At 60.6% G+C, this 20266-nt stretch overlaps 1 protein-coding gene across 11 annotated transcripts in view; it reads left to right on the forward strand.

Moving 5' to 3' along the window:
• The window catches only part of ADGRB2 (adhesion G protein-coupled receptor B2), a 36873-nt gene extending 17676 nt beyond the window's left edge, over positions 1–19197 (forward strand). For 2 of the 11 annotated variants that reach the window (XM_070774636.1, XM_070774643.1), the window contains exons 3-30: positions 1625–1708; positions 1965–2129; positions 3316–3480; positions 4079–4243; positions 4326–4493; positions 4568–4669; positions 4844–4950; positions 5722–5916; positions 6093–6161; positions 6239–6347; positions 6668–6998; positions 7378–7483; positions 7671–7714; positions 7980–8106; positions 8554–8657; positions 8760–8862; positions 9565–9715; positions 9926–9995; positions 10393–10459; positions 10593–10678; positions 10983–11081; positions 13140–13311; positions 13629–13724; positions 14072–14111; positions 14777–15396; positions 17733–17768; positions 18041–18139; positions 18708–19197. In XM_070774636.1, the coding sequence (XP_070630737.1) occupies positions 1625–1708; positions 1965–2129; positions 3316–3480; positions 4079–4243; positions 4326–4493; positions 4568–4669; positions 4844–4950; positions 5722–5916; positions 6093–6161; positions 6239–6347; positions 6668–6998; positions 7378–7483; positions 7671–7714; positions 7980–8106; positions 8554–8657; positions 8760–8862; positions 9565–9715; positions 9926–9995; positions 10393–10459; positions 10593–10678; positions 10983–11081; positions 13140–13311; positions 13629–13724; positions 14072–14111; positions 14777–15396; positions 17733–17768; positions 18041–18139; positions 18708–18893 (3866 nt within the window). In that variant the 3' untranslated portion in view covers positions 18894–19197. Of the gene's footprint in view, positions 1–1624; positions 1709–1964; positions 2130–3315; positions 3481–4078; positions 4244–4325; positions 4494–4567; positions 4670–4843; positions 4951–5721; positions 5917–6092; positions 6162–6238; positions 6348–6667; positions 6999–7377; positions 7484–7670; positions 7715–7979; positions 8107–8553; positions 8658–8759; positions 8863–9564; positions 9716–9925; positions 9996–10392; positions 10460–10592; positions 10679–10982; positions 11082–13139; positions 13312–13628; positions 13725–14071; positions 14112–14776; positions 15397–17732; positions 17769–18040; positions 18140–18707 lie in introns of those variants that run through there. The other 9 variants (XM_070774653.1, XM_070774656.1, XM_070774661.1 and 6 more) reach the window with 9 other exon arrangements.
• The last annotated feature ends 1069 nt before the right edge of the window (positions 19198–20266 follow it).

A 20266-nucleotide genomic window follows, 5' to 3' on the forward strand; every position in this document is an offset into this window, starting at 1 on the left:
AGGGGCCTGAGCGGTTGGTGAGGGGAGATGGTGAAAATAAGCCAGATAGTAGTGCCTTCTGAGGATTCTCCACATCCAAGCAGGGTGCTGAGGGCTTCATGGCCTCCGGTCGGGAAGTCCTCAATTCAGCCCTCGAGGTAGGGGGTATACTGAATATTGTTCTCCAGAAGTCAAAAAACAAGATCAGAGAGCCAAAGACACTTGCCCAAGGTCATGCAGCTGGTCAGTGTCCACACCCAAGGTAGGACCAGAGTTGCCTGACTCTGAAGCTGTCCTGGGGACAGAGGGCCCACAGGTTTCTGAGATGGTGGAGAAGTTTGAAGGATGAGGAAGATCAGTTGCTAGGCCTGGTGGCTGAATCGGAGGGAAGGGTCCAGGAGTGGATGAGACCAGAGGCTGGGCTGAGTGGCAGCTGAGGGCTCCTTGGACCTGCAGGTTTGCTCAGAGTGGCCACTTTCATACCTGGTCAGGAAGAGCTTTCTCTTAGGCTTGGCGGCAGAGGGCAGGAAGAGTATACAAACTTCGTGAATTCCTTCCAACATGGAGTGCCTGTGCTGTGCTGACCTGGTGTTCAGAAATAGGAGAGGGCCTGGGGGTGGGGGAGAGGAGTACCTTCTAGTTTGGGGACGGCGTGGGCTGAGCCCTGTCCCAGAATTATGTTTGGGTCCCACCTGCCCCAGCAGCCTCTACATGGGCTGGGTCTTTCTCCCCTGTATTCATGTCTGCCGCATGCCCGCTACCCAGCCTGAGGGAGGGGGCCTGATGAGCTCATGTCTGAGCAGGAGGGCCTGGCTTTGGAGAAAGGGAGCTCCCAGCCTCTCCTCCAGGGTTGGCGGTGCTTCCCAGGCCTAGACCAGACACATAAATCAGGGCAACCCAGAGCCCAGTGAGGCGGGGCCGGAGAGCAGCCGCAGACCCCAGAGCGCCCGCTGCTCTCTGGCCACAGAGCGGTGGGGCGTCGGGTCTGCTGGATGGAGGCACCTGCCCTAGGCCCTTAGGTCTTGGAGGAGCAGCATTCTGACCTGTGTCTCCAGGTCACAGTCCAGTGCTGCTTGGGCCCCAGGCCCAGCCCCTGACTTGGCAGGAATCATGTCCCACAGGCAGGACTGAGGGGTGGTCATGGCTGCTCACCTTGGCTGTTTGTCCGCCTTCGGGTCAGGGGCAAGAGGCTGGACTTCCAGCTTACCAAGCTGTGTCATCTTGGATGAGACACTTCCCTTCTCTCCGGTCCTCAGTTTTCTCATCTTTAAACTGCGGCGATGGTCGCTACATCCCAGGCGAGGAGGGTTTAAGGAGATAGGTAAGGACAGCACTTGGCAGAGAAGCCTCCCAGAGCTCATTAATATGAGCGGCCACTCCCCTGCAGTCTCCCCTAGTCTGGCTGAGGCAAGAGGCAGATGGTTGTGAGGCTATGCGTGAACCCGGTGTGACCTTCTGAGCCTCAGCTTCCTTATCTGTAAAATGGTGGTGGTGGGGGGGCAGGGGGCAGGACGTGATGCTCTCTCAGCGTCGCCTGCAGCTGGTGCCAGACCCTCCAGCTGAGGGCAAGCAGACCCGCTCTGTGCCACTCTGGCAGGACGGAGCTGGCCTCTGCTGAGCCCCTGCCACCACCTCCGTGTTCCAGGTGAGGAGCCGGAAGAGGAACCGAAGGTGAAAACCCAGTGGCCAAGGTCTGCAGATGAGCCTGGGCTGTACATGGCACAGACAGGTAACTCGGGCCCGCCTCCCTTCCTCTGTGGCGGGGGCCCGACTGTGTGGCGTCTGGTGGCATGTCTGCTTGGTGTGTGCCCGTCTGTGTCTGTGTCCTGGCGCTCAAGTCGTGTCTGTCTGCCATGTGACGCCTGTTGGGGCAGGGCGGGGTCGCCTCTTGAAGAGCCTGTCGCTCCGGGGTCAGAGTAAGAGGATTCCTAGGAGACAGTGCTTGGGAGATACCCCCTGCCGCCGACGCTGTCCCTCTCTCGTAGGCGACCCGGCAGCTGAGGAGTGGTCCCCGTGGAGCGTGTGTTCCCTGACGTGTGGGCAGGGCCTGCAGGTGCGGACCCGCTCCTGCGTGTCCTCCCCCTATGGGACCCTGTGCAGCGGGCCCCTGCGGGAGACCCGGCCCTGCAACAATTCAGCCACCTGCCCAGGTATGCCCATCCTCCCCGCCTGGTCTGCCTGCAGGGTCAGGTCCTGCCTGGGACTTGGGCAAGTTCATCTTCCAAAGATGGTTGGTTGCCTCCTCCTTTCATTCAGCAAAGTTGACTGTCTGCCCCTGCCAGCCCACCACCATCCGTGCCCAGCCCCCACCCAGGGCATTGGGGACACAGATGAATCAGACCAGGGCCTGCAGTAGCGGGCTTGGTTCTGGGCACGTCACTCCCCTGATACCTGCATCCTGGTAATCAAGGCGTGTCTTGTTCCCCTTACTGTCCTCCCTGTTCCCTGTGCTCTGGCCACACTGGCACCTCTTGCACTTTTCCCACCTCCCTGCACTGGCTTATTCTCGTCCTATCCCCTCCACCTCCCCCTGGGCTATTAAAATTCAGCCTGTCCTTCAAGATCTGGGAGAAATGCCACTTTAAAAAATAAAAAGAAAAAGAAACTTTCTCTGACCATCCCCTCCCTCCTCTGACTGCCTGTCCTACTCCCCAGGGAGTCCCCTCTAGACCCTGAAGCCTTCCTTGGTTCAGCATGGAGTTGTTGGGAATGCGCATGCGCCTGAGGGGCCTGGCGGCTTTAGCGGGTCCTGCCCCTTGTGCCTGAGGGAGTGAAGTGGTGCCTAGGCCAGATGGACTCTTGGCTGGGAACTTAGAGTAGGGCTACCCGGGGGAAAGGGGTGTTGGCAACTGGGGGTGTGCAGGAGCTTGCAAAGGGCTGGGGCAAAGCTGTGTTCTGATGTGAGCTCTTTGTGTCAGTGTCCATGTGGAGGGTCATGTCTATTTGTGTGTCCACGTGCTTGGGATCGGGAGGGGCATTCTCTTGCCCCTGCCAGCCTTGTTGGATTCTCGCTCTGGGTCTGGGGTGGGGAGGGGTAGGGATGGGGTAAGGCGGGGTAGATCTTGAGCCCTTTCCTGGGCTTTCCTGTGCCCCCTGGCTCCCCTCCTGGGTTGATTCTAGTCTCCCAGGTCGGGTGTCCACAGGCAGTGTGGCCTGTGTGAGTTGGGACTAGAAGTCTGTGTCTTCTACAATCACCCTCCAAGGGCAGTGTCCTGAGGCCCAGGACAGAGCCAATGAGGAGCCGGGGCAGAGCCGCCGGAGCTCCTGATTGGTGGGCGGATGGCAGTGGGCGGGGCCAAGGTGCCGCCCAGCCACCGGCCACATGCTTCCTTGCAGTGCACGGCGTGTGGGAGGAGTGGGGGTCCTGGAGCCTGTGCTCCCGCAGCTGCGGGCGGGGGTCCCGGAGCCGGATGCGGACCTGCGTGCCCCCCCAGCACGGCGGCAAGGCCTGCGAGGGTCCCGAGCTGCAGACTAAGCTCTGCAGTATGGCCGCCTGCCCGGGTCAGTAGCACCCGTGGGCTTCCAGGCGGGCATTGCCCAGCCAGGGTGGGGGGTCGGGAAAGGGGAGGAAGTCAGGTCCAGTACCCTGCCCCTGGGGGACCCCAGGAACTTTGACCAAGCATGGGGAGACTGGCAAAGTCTACCTGCCAGTGTGGAAAGTGACCTGGCCCAGCACGTACTTGGAGTTGGCACCCAGAGACCCCCATCCAAGGGGGCTGCTTGCCTGTGCCCCTTCCCCTGAGCTACGCCTTGTTGTTCACAGCAGTTTGGAGCTCATGGCCAGCTGGACTCTGAGAGGACCCAAAGCTGGGCTTATATGTGGGCAAAGATCAGAAGGTGGCCCAGGGCCCATTTCCCTAGCCAGAAGAGAGTGTGCGTGCCTCAGTGCCGAGTGGAGAGGGTCCTGTGTTCCTGGAGCTGGTGGCAGGCAGGCCCAGGCCCAGGCCCCACCAGCTCCCTCTAGCCCCCCTTCATCCACCCCTCTCCAGTGGGTCTGGCCTCGTTCAAATCTGAATGCCATCTCCCTGCAGGGCTTTATCCCAACCCATCCCCACACCGCTTGCTCAACAGCCCCCCCTGCTTGTGTCTCCCCATGCAGTGGAAGGCCAGTGGCTAGAATGGGGTCCCTGGGGCCCATGTTCCACGTCTTGTGCCAACGGGACCCAGCAGCGCAGCCGGAAGTGCAGCGTGGCAGGCCCAGCCTGGGCCACGTGTGCCGGGGCCCTCACTGACACCCGGGAGTGCGGCAACCTTGAGTGCCCGGGTGAGTGTGCAGTGCAGAGGCAGCAGGTGGCGGCCCTGGACCAGGGGGCACCTGGGGCCACTCACGCCCCCCGTCTCTGCAGCCACAGATGGCAAGTGGGGGCCATGGAATGCGTGGAGCCTGTGTTCCAAGACATGTGACACAGGCTGGCAGCGCCGTTTCCGCATGTGCCAGGCCACAGGCGCTCAGGGCTACCCCTGCGAGGGCACTGGCGAGGAGGTGAAGCCCTGCAGCGAGAAGAGGTGTCCAGGTATTGCCCACCGGACCCTGGGGCTTGGGGGGAAAGTGCCTGGGCCTGGCTGAGCCCTGCCGCTGTACCCACAGCCTTCCATGAGATGTGCAGGGACGAGTACGTGATGCTGATGACATGGAAGAAGGCGGCTGCTGGCGAGATCATCTACAACAAGTGCCCCCCCAATGCCTCAGGTCAGGGGCAGGTGGCTCTCCCTGCAGGCCCCCCACTCCCCCTCCGCTGACATCCACCATCCCTGCTTTTCCCTTCCAAGCCTCCGGCCTCTGTGAGCCTCCATCCTGAGGTGTGGAATGAAGTGGGTGAGAGCTGAGCCCTCACATCCAGCCCTCTGTCCTGTCCCCCTGCAGGGTCTGCCAGCCGCCGCTGTCTGCTCAGTGCCCAGGGTGTGGCCTACTGGGGGCTGCCCAGCTTTGCCCGCTGCATCTCCCACGAGTACCGCTACCTGTATCTGTCAGTGAGTGCACCCTGCTGGGCTGGGGCGACATAGGGTCTATCCCAGGCTCTGGTGGGAGGTGGAGGGAGCTTGATTCTTGCTCATGCCCATGTGCCTTGGGCTATAGATGCGTGCCCACTTCTGCCCAGCTCTGCCTGTCCTTGTCTGGCAAACTCCTATTCATCCCTCAATACCGGACTCTCTTCCCTTAGCCCTAGTGCCTATGTGTCTGCACCTACAGCCCCCCTGAGCTTCTCCCTCATTAGGTGTTGCGTGCTCATCACAGTGTCTGTGTCCTGTGAGTCTGTGAGCTCCTTGAGGACAGGAACAAAGTTGAAATTATTTTTATGTCCCCAGTGCCAACCCAGGGCTCCCCATGGGGTAAAAATGGTGTTCGCGAACATGGCCTGTGTGTACTTGTCTGACTGGAACTGGTATTGTGTTTGTGCTTGGAACCTGCGTTTAAGAAGGGAGAGAGCACAGCGCACTTCAGCATGGGTGGACTCCTTTCCACTGGGGAGGTCCCTGGACTGTGTTTATCATCTTTTATATGTGCATCTGAGCTCCTTCCTTCTCTTGCTGCTTCTATTTCAGTCTTTTTTTAAGTGTCTCTAGGGATACTCTCTCTCTGTACGTCTCTTCCTTAGATTCTCTCTCCCCGCAGTTCCTTTGAGCATCTCTATCTGACCTTCTCCCTCTGGATGCGCATGGTGGCTGAACTGGAGCGGGACGGGCCAGGGGCTGGTCCCGGCTCTTGACGCTTCTGTTACAGTGGTCCCCTGTCACCTGCAGCTTCGGGAGCACCTGGCCAAGGGGCAGCGCATGCTGGCGGGCGAGGGCATGTCTCAGGTGGTGCGCAGCCTGCAGGAGCTCCTGGCCCGGCGCACTTACTACAGCGGGGACCTGCTCTTCTCCGTGGACATTCTGAGGAACGTCACCGACACCTTCAAGAGAGCCACCTACGTGCCCTCGGCTGATGACGTGCAGGTATCACTGCTCTGTCAAGAGGAAGGGGGGCTGAAGGTTCAGAAGCCCTCTTTTGGAAGTGGGGGAGGCCAAGCCCCTGTAGCTGAGTCTGCAGGGGGTGTGGCAGGTGTGGCTGTGGCGGGGAAGCTACTGTCCCTGGGGTGGTGACCTCCTGACCCCCACTGCTGTCTCCCCAGCGCTTCTTCCAGGTGGTGAGCTTCATGGTAGATGCAGAGAACAAGGACAAGTGGGATGACGCTCAGCAGGTGAGGGGCTGGGCTACCAGGCTTCTTCCCCCGTGGCTCACTCCCACCTCGGCCCCTTACACCCTTTCTGTCCCCAGGTGTCCCCAGGCTCTGTGCACCTGCTCCGGGTGGTGGAAGACTTCATTCACCTGGTGGGCGATGCTCTCAAGGCCTTCCAGAGCTCTCTGATTGTCACAGATAACCTGGGTACAAAGAGGCAGGCCGGGGAGGGGCTGCTGGACGGGGCCAAATGCAGGATGCCATAGGGGAGGGGATGGTTTCCGAGGGCTCTTCCTGTTTTACTCTCCTGTTCTCCGGTCCTGTCCTCCCTCATTTAACTCCTTTTTTGTCTCTCCATATTTTCTTCCCATTCCCCCATTTCTTTGTTGTTTCTCTATGTGTCCGCCCCACCTCTGTGTCTGTACCAACCTTGATGTCTCCATCTGCCTTCCTGCTCTGTCTCCCCCACGTCTGTCTCTTCCCCATGACGGTTCTCTCCGTCTCTTATCTCTCTCGGTCCATGGCAGTGATCAGCATTCAGCGAGAGCCTGTCTCCGCTGTTTCCAGCGACATCACGTTCCCCATGCGGGGCCGCCGGGGCATGAAGGACTGGGTGCGGTACTCAGAGGACCGCCTCTTCCTACCCAAGGAGGTGCTCAGCCTCTCCTCCCCAGGGAAGCCGGCCGCATCTGGGGCAGCGGGCAGCCTGGGCAGAGGGAGAGGCCCCGGAACCGTGCCCCCTGGCCCCGGCCACTCCCACCAGCGCCTCCTGCCGGCAGACCCCGAGGATTCCTCCTCCTACTTTGTGATTGGTGCTGTGCTCTACCGCACCCTGGGCCTCATCCTGCCACCACCCAGGTGAGTCCCTGGGAGGAGGGACGTGGATGGGTCTGCTGTAGATCCTGGCAGGCCCAGGTAAGGAAGGAGGGCTGAGCCTGCGATGGCCACAGGGGATCCGTCCGGAACCTCCCGCAGCCTCTTGGACCTTTTTCCTGGCTGGGGACACAGGTGCTTCTCAGAGATGTCCATTGCAGCTCCCAGAGGCTGCAGAGGGGTCCAGGGGGTGTGGGACCGGGTTCTAGACCTCACTCAAAGTCCTAGGCCCCACTGAACCCTAGGCCTTCCTCTAGCCTTGGCCCCATGGTAGCCTCCTGCCTTTGGTCCAAAGCACCCTCCAGGTTCCCAGCTAGGTGTGGATACCTGCTGGCAGGAGCTGACCTCAGCGTCTGTCCCCCAGGCCCCCGCTGGCTGTCACATCCAGGGTGATGACAGTGACCGTGAGGCCTCCCACCCAGCCACTAGCTGAGCCCCTCATCACAGTGGAGCTTTCCTACATCATCAATGTGAGTAGGGACCTGGGCAGGGGACCCTGGGGTAATGCAGGAAGGGCAGGCCTGTCTGATGGGGAGGTGGTGTCCCCTTGACCGTGGGCTGAACCTCTGACCAGTGGGGCCCTGCCCTGCAGGATGGGTGGTGGTTGGGGTGGTGAGCACCTCACCCCGCACTGGACTCAGTTCCTCTGCTCCCCAGGGCACCACGGATCCCCATTGTGCCAGCTGGGACTACTCCAGAGCGTGAGTTGGGCCAGGGCTCAGTGCAGGGAAGGCTGCAGCCGCAGGACTCCCCTCGGGTGGGGGTGTCCCACCTGGAAGGCCAGAGGGCGGGTTCCTGGGCACCATCCTTGGCCTAAGGGATCAAGGGCAGACCCCGGGGCTCTGGCTGCCTGCCTCTTGGACGTGGCCTTGCCCTGGGTCTCACCTCTTCTTGGGCAGTGGCTGGCACTGGGGGTGGGACTGCCGAGCCAGGCTGGGACTCATTCCCCCTCTCCCTGGACCCAAGAGACGCCAGCTCAGGGGACTGGGATACCGAGAGCTGCCAGACGCTGGAGACACAGGCAGCCCACACCCGCTGCCAGTGCCAGCGCCTGTCCACCTTCGCCGTGCTGGCCCAGCCGCCCAAGGACCTGGTGAGTGGGAGGGAAGTGCCCAGGATGGACAGGAGAAGAGATTCCTGGGTGCCAGGGGCCATCTGTGGTGGTGGCAGGGGGGGGACCTGGGTGATCCTACATAGCATCTGAGTAGGTATATTTGTGGGAGGGCACAAGGAAGTCTGTGCCCCCGGGATGGTGCCCACAATGATGACACATGGCAGTGGGTGATTTGCCTACATGTACACACACGTGTGCATCTGGTTGTGAGCGGAAGAGTGGGTGACAGCATAAATACGCGTCTACGTATGTGACTGGGTCTGCTCTGTGCGCGTGTGAAGGCAGCAGTGAGCCCCCTCTGTGTGTACACGTGACACAGATGGAGGTGCCAGTCTGTCCTAGACAGGAAGTGGGGGAGGGCGAGGGCACCCCTGCAGCTGCTCCCCACCCCCGTGACCCATCGGACTGTCTGCCCCTCTTCCCCAGACCCTGGAGCTGGCGGGCGCCCCCTCGGTCCCCCTTGTGATCGGCTGTGCTGTGTCCTGCATGGCACTGCTCACCCTGCTTGCCATCTACGCCGCCTTCTGGAGGTAGGTGGGATGGTGGGGGGTAGGGGTGGGGAAGGAGGTGTCCGGCCACCCCAGGTTGCTAGCTTTTCTGTGCCCACTGTGTACCCCCCACCCCACCCCCAGGTTCATAAAATCTGAACGCTCCATCATCTTGCTGAACTTCTGCCTGTCCATCCTGGCATCCAACATCCTCATCCTTGTGGGCCAGTCGCGGGTGCTGAGCAAGGCAGGTGCAGGCTCACAGGGGTGCCGGGGTGTGAGAGCGGGGTGAAGGGGGGGATGGCACGCACGTGCGTGTGTATGAAACTGAAGTGCTGGATGTGTGTAGACTCTCAAGCGGGGGTTGTGAGAGAGTGCGAGTGGGAGCTGGTGTGTGTGAGCATCCATGCGGGCGTTGGAGAGGGGGGTGTGTGTGTTCCAGGGAGAGATGTCTGTGTACATCTGCGAACGTGGAGGTGAGCTGAGCGAGTGTGTGCACGTGTGTTGGGGGTGTCTGCCGGCAGGAAGGAGCCCAAGTGAAGCCTCTTGCACCCCTTGCCCACGTCTGATCTGTGCTGGCTGCCCCCCTTGTGCCCCCACGGCCCTCTCTACCTGTCGCCAGCCCTGCTGGTGCCAGACATGTGACCCACCTGGCCGTGACGTCGCAGGCCCTCCTGTTTGTCCCCCTCCCTGGCAGCCCCGTCTGTGCGTGGGCAGCCCGCCCGCTCGCCCGCCCGCCCCTGGATGCCGAGCACCGTGTGCGTGTCACTGAGCCCGTGTCGTGCTGTGTGTGGGTGCAGGAAGACGGGGGTGCCTGGCAGGGCTCTGTGGGGGGTGGAGCTCAGGTGGGCGACCGTGGCAGCGCCCAGCAGCAGCGGGCGTGGGAAGCCCAGCGCCTCCCACCCTGGCGGCTGCTCAGGGCCGCTCCCTGCCTTTGGTCTCCCCGCAGGGTGTGTGTACCATGACCGCCGCCTTCCTGCACTTCTTCTTCCTGTCGTCCTTCTGCTGGGTGCTCACCGAGGCCTGGCAGTCCTACCTGGCTGTCATCGGGCGGATGCGCACCCGCCTCGTCCGCAAGCGCTTCCTCTGCCTGGGCTGGGGTGAGCAGGGCCCGTGCTGGACCCTGTCCCTGGGCCTCGGGGCGAGGGCAGCTGGAGAGCTTCAGCTTTGGCCCCTGGTCTGCTCTTTGGTGCCAGACGTGGCCCCGGCCCTGCTATCTGGGCACAGGGGTCAGCTGGGCTGGGGGTCTGGGAGGATGAAGGACCCCGAGGATGGGCGGCCGTCTCACTCTGGCTCCCCCACTCCCCCAGGTCTGCCTGCCCTGGTGGTGGCCGTGTCCGTCGGCTTTACCCGCACCAAAGGATACGGTACATCCAGCTAGTACGTGGGCCTCCCGGGGTGGGCAGCGGGGGTCTGTGGGCCTGATAGGGTTCCAGACTTCTTAGACTGCGATCCTGGCCCATGCCTGCTGTGGGCCTTCGGGCCAGTTGTCCCATGTCTGAGCCTCGGTTTCCCTGACTATAAAAGGCCGGGATTGGATGATCTCAGAACCGTTTACTCAGGGATCAGCCCTGTTTGACCCCCGCGGTAGCCCCAGAGCCTTTGTTAGAGGGGTGACCGAGGCTCTGCAAGAGCCAGTGGCTCACTCTCACCCCGTCTGGGTCCTGGCCCCATGTGTGATGTGACCTGGCAGCTCAGGGAGTCCTGAGGGATGGTGTTTGAGGGTGGTGGCAAGCCTCCCTGGGTATCTGATACCCCCTGTTTCCCCCTTCCCCAGCTGCTGGCTCTCTCTGGAGGGTGGCCTGCTTTATGCCTTCGTGGGCCCAGCAGCTGTAATTGTCCTGGTATGTGCCCCTGCAGTGTCTTGGGACGGGCGTGTGGCCCCAGGGGGTCTGCCTCCTCCGCCTGGGGGTGTCCCTTCCAGGAGGGCATCTGGTGATCCTGTCTTCCCCCACTCCCACTCCACCGGGCCCCCAGGTGAATATGCTCATCGGAATCATCGTCTTCAACAAGCTCATGGCTCGCGATGGCATCTCAGACAAGTCCAAGAAGCAGAGGGCCGGGTAAGGGGAGGGGGGTTCTCTGTGCCGTGGCCTCATGGGCAGTGCTGTAGGCAGGGCGGGCCGCAGCCACCCTTGGAGACTCAGGGCTTGATAATGCGACTGGGGCTCCCTGGCCTTGGGGCATCAAGGGTGCAGGCAAGGTGGGCACCCGGTGTGCTCAGCTGCAGCCCCTCGCCCACCCTAACCCACCTCTCTCTCTCTCATCCGCCCTCCCCCTCCCACCCCACTCGGGGCTCACACCGCCCCATCTCCTCCCATTTCCTGTGTGTCTCCCCCCTTCTCCCATGTCTGTGCCGCCCCCGAGGTCGGAGCGGTGCCCCTGGGCCAGCCTGCTCCTCCCCTGCTCAGCGTGTGGAGCGGTCCCCAGCCCCCTGCTCAGCTCAGCCTCGGCCAGGAACGCCATGTTAGTTGTGCCCCCGTGGGAAAGGGGGGTGGGCAGGGGCAAAAGAATGGGGGGCAGTGCTCGTGGTTGGGGGGGGAGGAGGGATTCAGCCCAGCGCCCTGCCAACTCCTCCCACTCTCAAGGGTGATAGCAAAGGGGGCACAGGGAATGAATGTCTGTGCCTTCCAGAATATGCTGGAGTCCTGTGCCCCCGCCACGTTGCTCCCCGCCCCTGCCCCCCACCCCCGGCTTACATTTTATTCAGGCACAGCCACACCCTCCTCCTTACACCCCCAACCTACAGAGGCTCATAGAATCTTCGGCTCTCAGAATTTTTGAGCCCAAAGAACCTTAGAATTAGAATGATAGAATCTTAGAATAAGACAATCAGAAGCTAAGAATGTTCGAATGAGTGAATCAGAGTCTTATCATCTGTCATAGAATCTGAGACTTAGAATTTCAGAGGCATTGACTCTCACAATCAGTTGGAGGACAGAGAAGCTTGGAGGTAGGGAATCATTAGGCTGAGATGTCCCCTGGCAGCTGTGATTCTTAAAATCCCAGCCACACAAGAGTAGAATGAATGAATGAACTCACAAGGGTTTCAGGCCCAACCTTCCACTGAGGGCCAGAAAGGCAGCTAACCCTCCCTTGACCAGTGAGGGCCAGCTCTGGCTTGCTCACCTCCAGGGTCAGGGAGCTCACTGCCTGTGGAGGTGGCAGGGACCATCTCCAGGAGCTCCATGTAGTAGAAAGCTCCCTCTCACTTGGGCTGCCATCTGCTTCTCTGATCCAGTCTCTCAGAACTAACAGTCAAAAGCCTGGGCTTCAGAGGCAGCCAAGTTGAGTTTGCATCCTGGCTCTGGCTCTGCCTCTGCCCAGCTGGGCACACTCCAGTTTTCTCATCTGTAAATTGGGATAATAATCGCCATGCCTCTTTATTAGAGTTGTTTTGGCCACAGTGTGACTCATGTATGTAAAGTATTCGGTGTAGGGCCTGGCAGAGCATTGGTGGTTAATCAATGGCAGCTCTCATGACTGTGATGAGGCCCTCTCTGTAGTCTTGGCTCTGCCCCCCCTGGGGTTGTAGAGGCCACTGTGCCTGCTCCCTGCCAGGGTGAACAACCCTGGACCACTCTTCCTAGGACAGGTCTTGGCCCCCTGCCCATGTCTCTGCCTTGTCCACAGCCATGCCCACTCCTGCCTGCCTCTCCCACCCCAGTGTTCTTGAGGCAGAGTGGGCAGGGTGGCACGGAGGGCAAGGCTGCCCCCACTGTGCCCTCATCGACTATTGCTGGTGGGGGCAGGCTGACACTGGTGCCCGGATGCCAGGGACCCTCTGCCTTTTTTCTCTGCCCTCCTTTGTCAAGGAGGCTGGGGACATGTGGGTTTGGCCCTGACCCCTGCCCTCCCCCTCCCACCCCCGTACCCCACCCCCTCCACCCCCACCAGCTATGGTCTTTCTGCCCAGCTCTGAGCAGGCACCCTAGAGCCTGGCACCTCCTCCTTGGGAAACGGAGGCAGAGGAGCCCCTGCCGCCCTGGCCCCTCATCTCCCCTGAATATTTGTGCTCTGTGATGTCCTCCGTCCTCTCCGGCCGTTTAATCTTCCAGTGTGTCTCTGCCCGTCTCATCCCCGCTCTCACCGTGTCTGTCTCGCTTCGTCCCTCTTCCTCTCCTCCCCTCCCAGAGTCTCTGGGGATGCGGCCCAGGCCTGTGATTTTGTGCAAATTGGGGCTAAAACTCACAGCATCTGTACCTGTCTCCCTCCCCCTCTGTCCCACTGGTTCTCTCCAGTCTCTCCGTCTGTCACCTGATGCTGCCTCTGGCTCCGTCCCCGTGTCAGTGTGTCTGTCCCCTCCTCCTTCCTGGTCCCCCAGTTTTCTGCTCTTTGTCTTTGTTCCGATTCTCTGCCCCCAGCTGCTCAGCCCCTCTCTGCCAGGGGACATGACTGGGGTTGTATCGTTGGGGGCCCCGCCAGTCTTGGGCAGCTCAAGGGCCCCAGGCTGAGTGCAGGCCCAGGCTCAGTCCAGCCTGGTCCCTGGGAAGGTCCCCGACGGACCAACTGCCTCGTCCTCAGGGCCTCACTCTGGAGCTCCTGCGTGGTGCTGCCCCTGCTGGCGCTCACCTGGATGTCTGCCGTCCTGGCCATGACAGACCGCCGCTCCGTCCTCTTCCAGGCCCTGTTCGCGGTCTTCAACTCTGCTCAGGGCTTTGTCATCACGGCCGTCCACTGCTTCCTGCGCCGAGAGGTGGGCTGGGCCTCTCCCTGGCCACATCCACCCCTGCCCGTGACCACGCTGGTCCCTTGCCACTCCCTATGGTGCAGACGAGCACAGCTGGGGAGGATTAAGGCCCTGGCCAGGCCCCCATTTGCGCAGCTCTTGGTGTGGAAGCTGATAACCTGGGCAGCCTTGGCCCCCCTGGGGCTCCTTCTACCCACCCCCCTAGGCTGGATACGCTGCTTTGCTTCCATGCCCATCTGGGTGCCTGGGGTGGAAGGCACAGCTCACTGTAGCCAAGGGGCCCTGTGGTGGCCTCAGGCCCAGCAGGCACCTGCTGTCCCCAGGTCCAGGACGTGGTGAAGTGCCAGATGGGTGTGTGTCGGGCTGATGAGAGTGAAGACTCCCCCGACTCATGTAAGAACGGGCAGCTGCAGATCCTGGTGAGTGAGGAGGCCCAGGCAGGGCACAGGTCAGTTCTGAGTGCCCCCTGCCCTAGACCCCTCACCTTCCCCTTCACTCTGCTCTGTCCCCATCTTTCTGGGTACAGAGATCAGGTTTGATTCTGGCTCAGCCGCTAAGAGCTGAGTGGCCTTGGGCAAGTCCCCCCTTCAGATATCCCCCGCTCTTGGGTGGGGCTGGAGGAGACCACACCGGGGGCCCCTCTGCTCTGTTGGGCAATGTGCCATGGGCAGACCGTCTGGCTGGGTAGGGAGGGGCCTGAGTTCCCTCCCACCCTGATACATGGATCCTCTCTCTGCCTGTCTGCTCTCTCCCTCTCTGCCTATAGTCAGACTTTGAAAAAGATGTGGATCTGGCTTGTCAGACTGGTGAGTGTGCCAGGGCAGCGCTGAGAATGGCCCCAGATATGGGGATGAACAGGGGGCCCCCCAGCCCTACCATGGGATGCTCCAGTGGATTCTGGCTGTGGGGTCCAGCTTTTGAGTCAGGCAGCCCTGAGCTGGAGTCAAGGCTGTGAATACCACCCACTGTATGACTTTGAGTGGACAGCTTACTCCTGGAGCCTCACTTATAAAGGAGAGAAATCTCTTCTCTAGGGTGGATAGGAGCCTTAAATCAATTAGGGGACCAAATGCCTAGCAGGGTGCTCAGCACCAAGTGGCTGTTATATTATTGTGTCATTTCCATGATTCTTATCAGAATCTCCAAGTTTTGTCACCTAGGGCGGAGCTGCCCAAGGAGCAGGGAGGAACACGGCCCTTTTGACAGCCTTGGGGCTCTGGGGTCGGAGGTCAGGACCTGCACCTGGGCACCGTGGGGGCAGGGGCCTTGGCTTCATTCCTTGCTTTGCCTGGCTGTGGACTTCGGGGATAGTCACCGTCTTAATCCCCGTGTTAATCACCCAGCCGTCACTCCGGGACTCAGTTGCCCCTAGCGTCCAAGCTCAGGGCCTTGGTACCTGCCCAGCCTGGGCAAGGAGACATCTGGGGGCTCCTGCTCCCCCGGACTGACTTCTCTCTGCTCCTGCCCCCAGTGCTGTTCAAGGAGGTCAACACTTGCAACCCATCCACCATCACGGGCACGCTGTCCCGCTTGTCTCTGGACGAGGATGAGGAGCCCAAGTCCTGCCTCGTGGGCCCCGAGGGCAGCCTCAGCTTCTCACCACTGCCTGGCAACATCCTGGTGCCCATGGCAGCCTCACCAGGGCTGGGGGAGCCACCGCCCCCGCAGGAGGCCAACCCCGTGTACATGTGTGGAGAGGGCGGCCTGCGGCAGCTGGACCTCACGTGGCTGCGGCCGGCCGAGCCGGGCTCCGAGGGGGACTACATGGTGCTGCCCCGGAGGACTCTGAGTCTGCAGCCTGGCGGCGGGGGCGGAGGTGGCGAGGATCCCCCGCGGGCCCGGCCTGAGGGCACCCCCCGGCGGGCCTCCAAGTCCCTGGGCCACACCGAAGCCTACCCCAGCTTCCTGTCTGTGGAACACTCGGGCCTGGGGCTGGGCCCTGCCTATGGGTCTCTACAGAACCCCTACGGGATGACCTTCCAACCACCGCCGCCAACACCCAGCGCCCGCCAGGTGCCAGAGCCGGGGGAGCGCAGCCGGACCATGCCCCGAACTGTGCCTGGCTCCACCATGAAGCTGGGCTCCCTGGAGGTGAGGAGCTGCCGGGCCTGGGGCTGGGGGTCAGAGGCCTGCCCTAGGGCTCCCGTCACTGTTTGGCAGCAGCCGGGAAGGGACAGCTGGCAGCCTCCTCATACAAAGTCCCAGGAAGTATACGTGCTGTGGGCTTCTCCTCCGTTGATGCCCACGGCGGCTCCAAGGGAATCCTGGCTCCTGTGAGCTCCTCAGATGGGCCTGGTCTCCACACGCTGAGGGTGCCCTTCTCGAAGGTGCTCACATTTGCTTGAGTGCCCGTTTTGGGGTGAACTGGTCAGGGTGGGCCCTCCTTAAAGGGGCCCATGGCTCAGACCTGGTGCCTTATTGCTAGGGAAGCCGTATCTAGGGGCCGAGAACCTGGGCCTCCAAGTCCCTGAGTTCAGATCTGAGCGCTGCTGGATCAGCAATGAGATCTGGTGCCCAGTCTCCCCTCCCCGAGACTCACGTAATCTCTCTTCACTCTAATCTCTCTGAGCCTCAGTCTCCTCATTTGTAAAGTGGGGATAACGTAGCAGCCTCTTGGTAGAGTTGCGAGGACTAATTGATGGATATAAAACATTTATCTCTGTGTGGAGCAGGTAGAAAGTGCTAGATAATTGAGGAGTGCTACTGTTACCGTTCCTGAGATCAGCCTCAGGCACTGCCCACAGGCCTGTGGTAATTGCCTCGCTCTTCCCCCCCCCGGGGAAAACAAGCCCCTCTCTTTCCATGCCTATGTGTTTTCTGTGGCTGCCCTGCCTTCTGTCTGGCTCCCTCAGGCCCACTCCCTGCAGGGAATCACTGGCAACAAGCAGTTGATAGTGACCCACTGTAGAACTCTAGAACATTCTAGAACTTTCATTGGCAGGATGAGGAAGGTGTGGATGAGGGAAGGGGCAGGAGTCACTGCTTGGGCACTGTTGGCTGCTCATGTTTGGGCCCCAGAAACTGGCTCCCCATCCTCCCTATGGAGAAAACTAAGTTAACAGCTAGAAGGTTCGCAAGTTTAGTTTTTCCTCCCAAAACGTTTCTTGAACATTTGGTGCCTGCTCCTGCCGCAGATGGCAGAAACAGGAAGGCGTCACAAAGACAGAAAACTCTCGACACGGGCAGTGGGGAGGGGAGTGCTCAGCATCATGGCAGGTTTTGTTCTGTGGACACCTGCCCATGCTTGGGCCCCTGAGGAGGGGCCAGCACTGGGCTCCTTGTGTGGGAGGTAGCAATAAACGTGGCAGAGCCTTAAGGGGTCAGGAATGACGTCCAGAATTCTGGTGTGGGCAACTGCGATGGGGCGGGGGCGGAGGAGTGCGTTTGGGGCGGGGGAAGTTAGAGTTTATTCCATTGGGCGCAGCTGTGTGCGTGGTGTCTGTGGACATGAGGGAGCAAGGAGAAGGAGTCCCACGGCCTCTGAAAGTGCAGTGTGACCAGAAATGGGGAGGACACGCACGTGCATGGTGAAGGACTGGGGAGAGTCCAGGGCAGAGTATCGGGGCCTAGAGTTGGAGAAGTCAGGGTGGGTGGCTGAGAAAGAGCAGGCAGGGAGGTGGAAGGACCAGGAGAGAGTGTCACCAACTGCAGTGGTGGTGAGTATGTGTGCAGGCCTGGGACTGGGGAAATCTAGATGGTGATTTTAGCCACATTCTTGAGGACTTGTGGGCAAGTCCCTTCTCCCTGGACCTGTTTCCCTGGTATAACATGGGAAGGTTGGTCTTGGTCTCATGAGTGCTCCCATGCTGACATTCTGAGACGCTGAGGACTTCTTGAGTGGCACTGGACGCAGAGTAGGCCACCGGGGCCTTGAAGGTGGTCTTGGGCAAGTGAGAGTCGGGAGAGGCATGAGGGACGGAGGCAGGGCCGAGTTTGGCAGAAAAAAGGGACAAATTGCAATCGAAGGAAGGCTTCTGTGATGCTGAGTCCTGTATCTGCAGTGGGATGGAGGTTTCCAGGGAGAGGGGAGCCTGTTGGTGTCAGAGAGGATGGGACGAAGTGGGTCAGGACAGGGATTGCCTCTGGGGCACAGAAGAAGGAGGGTCTGCCCTGTGGTCTGGCCTGGGGATCTGTGTCCCTGCCTCGTTGGAAGTCTGCACTGTGGCATCTGGTCACTGTGTGGGTGCACGTCTACTCGTGTGCCCGCCTGCGTGTACCCCTTGGGGTGGGATTGCACTTCAGTGCCTCATCTCTCATGCCTCTGCCCCATTTCCACAACCTCAAGGGCTACCCTTTAAAGGATTCCTAACTCCTGGGCCTAGGCAGGGGGACAGACCCCAAGGGAGCAGACTTCCTGTCTCTAAAGCCCCTGCACTTGGTTAAAAAGTTCTCTTCTCCTTAACTGCCTCCTGGTTGCTCCTTCTCAGCGAAAGAAGTTACGGTATTCAGACCTGGACTTTGAGGTAAGTGCTCCAGTGCACGTGTGTGTTGAATTGTGTGTGTGGGGGGTGGGGGGGTGTCTGGCCGTGGAGGGTCCCCTCCTAAAATTAATCCAAGCGCCAGTGCACGGCATGAGCCCATGACAGTCCCTCCGCTGCCCAAGGCCAGAGCTCTGGGGTGAAGACCAAACCAGGCCTTGTCCCAGAGGGGGCCCAGTAGCAGGCGGGGGGATGTGGGGACCCAGGTGCTGAGTGCCCCGTGGGGAGCACCTCTCCTGACGCCCTGTGGCTCCCAGAAGGTGATGCACACCCGGAAACGGCACTCGGAACTCTACCACGAGCTCAACCAGAAGTTCCACACTTTTGACCGCTACCGCAGCCAGTCCACGGCCAAGGTGAGAGCTCCTCCTATGGCTGCCGCTGCCCAGAGCTGCGGGCCCGACCGGGCACAGTGGCCCCTGCGGTCAGACTCTGAGCCATGGTCCCCTGTTGCAGAGGGAGAAGCCGGTGGGGGGCGGTGTGTGTGTGTCTGTGCGTGTCCCTGGGTGGGGCAGCCAGATGGAGCGTGTCCAGCATAAGTACCCGGACTGGGTAGGGGTGAGGTGGCCCATGAGGTACTCATTTTCTCCCTGCCCTCCTCCCCAGCCTCAGCCTGCCTCACCAAGGGCCTGCCTGTGGCATAAGCAACAGTCTGGGGTTTTGGGGGAGGTGGTATCGGTGGGGGCTCCCCCAGGATCTTGAGGAGGATGGGCAGACAGGAGACATGGTCTCAGGGGCCCGCTCTGAGCACAGGGATCAGGAACCCAGCTCTGGAACCGGTGGATCTGGATTTGAACCTCACTTGATTGGTGGTAACGTGGGACATCACCAGCCCTCTCCCTGGGCCTCTTCAGTTGGTTCTTCTGTACAACGGGCGGGAGGGTTTTGGCCCATCTCCACCGGCCCTTTTTGCTCCACCCACAGGAGAAGCCCAGTCCAGGGGAGCGTCCCGGCTTATCCCAACAGCGGCGACATCAGAGCTGGAGCACCTTCAAGTCTATGACGCTGGGCTCGCTGCCCCCCAAGCCCCGAGAGCGGCTGGCCCTGCACCGGGCAACAGCCTGGGAACCCACAGAACCACCGGACGGCGACTTCCAGACGGAGGTGTGAGTGCCACGCCGGACTGCCCACTGCGTATAAATATTATATATCTCTCTATTTTCACACTCCACTTTGGAACTACCCAGGAGCCAGCGCCCCCTCCCCTCTCCCGAGGGCTGGGCAGGGAGGCACAGTGGACTCGGCCAGGCTGGGGGAGCCAGACACGGTGTGCCCGGGGGGCCGGGGCTCTTCCCTGTTTCTCAGAGGCCCCTCAGCTCCTGGAGCCCCATCTTCACCCCCAGCCTGTCTGTCCCTGTCCCTGGCTGGGGAGGGGGGAGGGGAACTTTGTTGGGAATAAACTTCACTCTGTGGATTTTGCTTCTGAGCTGCTTGCTTCCCCAGGAGAAGGCCCAGCCCTGGGACCCTCAGCTTTGTTCCTCTGTCTCTGTGATTCACTTCTCTTGGTCTTAACACATTGTGATGGGGTCCATCTGGGAGGGGAGGGTGGCCTGGGCTATGACCTCATCTTTACACCTGACTCTCTGGGTGACCCTGGACACATCCCTTCCCCTGTTGGGGTATAGGGTAAGCAGATTGGGAATGTAGGGTGGGGCCCCTTGAAGCCAGACTTCCTCAGTGGCTGTGATGGGCATGGCTGCCTTTCACTGAGACCCAGAGGCCAGGCAGAGCTTAGTGACCTCAGTTTCCTCATCTGTGAAATGGGGATGGTGACAGTACCTACCTCATAGGGTTGTTATGAGAATGAAACAATGTAACAGATATAAAGAGCTTAGTAAGTGCCTGGTACATTAGCTGTTTAAGTATTAGCTGTTGCCTGCAGTACTTGGTCTCCTGCTGTGCACCATGTTAGGAGCTCCATGCCCTCGGCCTGGACCCCTCACCACAACTTTGCAGGAAGGTTTCAGGCGGCATTTTGTGGATAAGAAAATGAAGCCAGAGGTGGGAAATGACTTGCTCAAGGCCACAGTCAGAGGCAGGACGGGGACTGCATCTTCATCAACACTCTCCTAGTAGGAATGGAAGCTTGAGCTCAACTTGCAGGGACCCAACCTTCATGGTTGCAGGAAACGTCAGGGAGCTGGGTGCTGGGGGAGCCTCTGGTTCCAGGGCTCAGGTGGATGTGGGGAGGAGGGGCCAGGTCAGCTTGGTGCCAGAGGGCAATTTCTAGGGCATAGTCTTGACAGGCCTGAGTGAGTGGACACTGCTCGGTTCCAGGAATCTAGAAGTGACCAGATAGGATCAGTGTGGAGATGTGTTGATCTGGCTCTTCTGTGGTTAAGCAGCCACGGGAGCAGAGGCCACAGGTACATCTTCTGCTCAGTTAACAGCATGGGAGCCTCTGAGACACAGGCACAGCCCCTTGGGGAGCTGACCTTCTCTGGGGTGGACATGTCAGAGGGAGGGATTAGGTGTGTCAGGGG

This window comes from Bos indicus, chromosome 2 (genome assembly GCF_029378745.1).
Source record: "Bos indicus isolate NIAB-ARS_2022 breed Sahiwal x Tharparkar chromosome 2, NIAB-ARS_B.indTharparkar_mat_pri_1.0, whole genome shotgun sequence".
Classification (NCBI taxonomy): Eukaryota; Metazoa; Chordata; class Mammalia; order Artiodactyla; family Bovidae; genus Bos; species Bos indicus.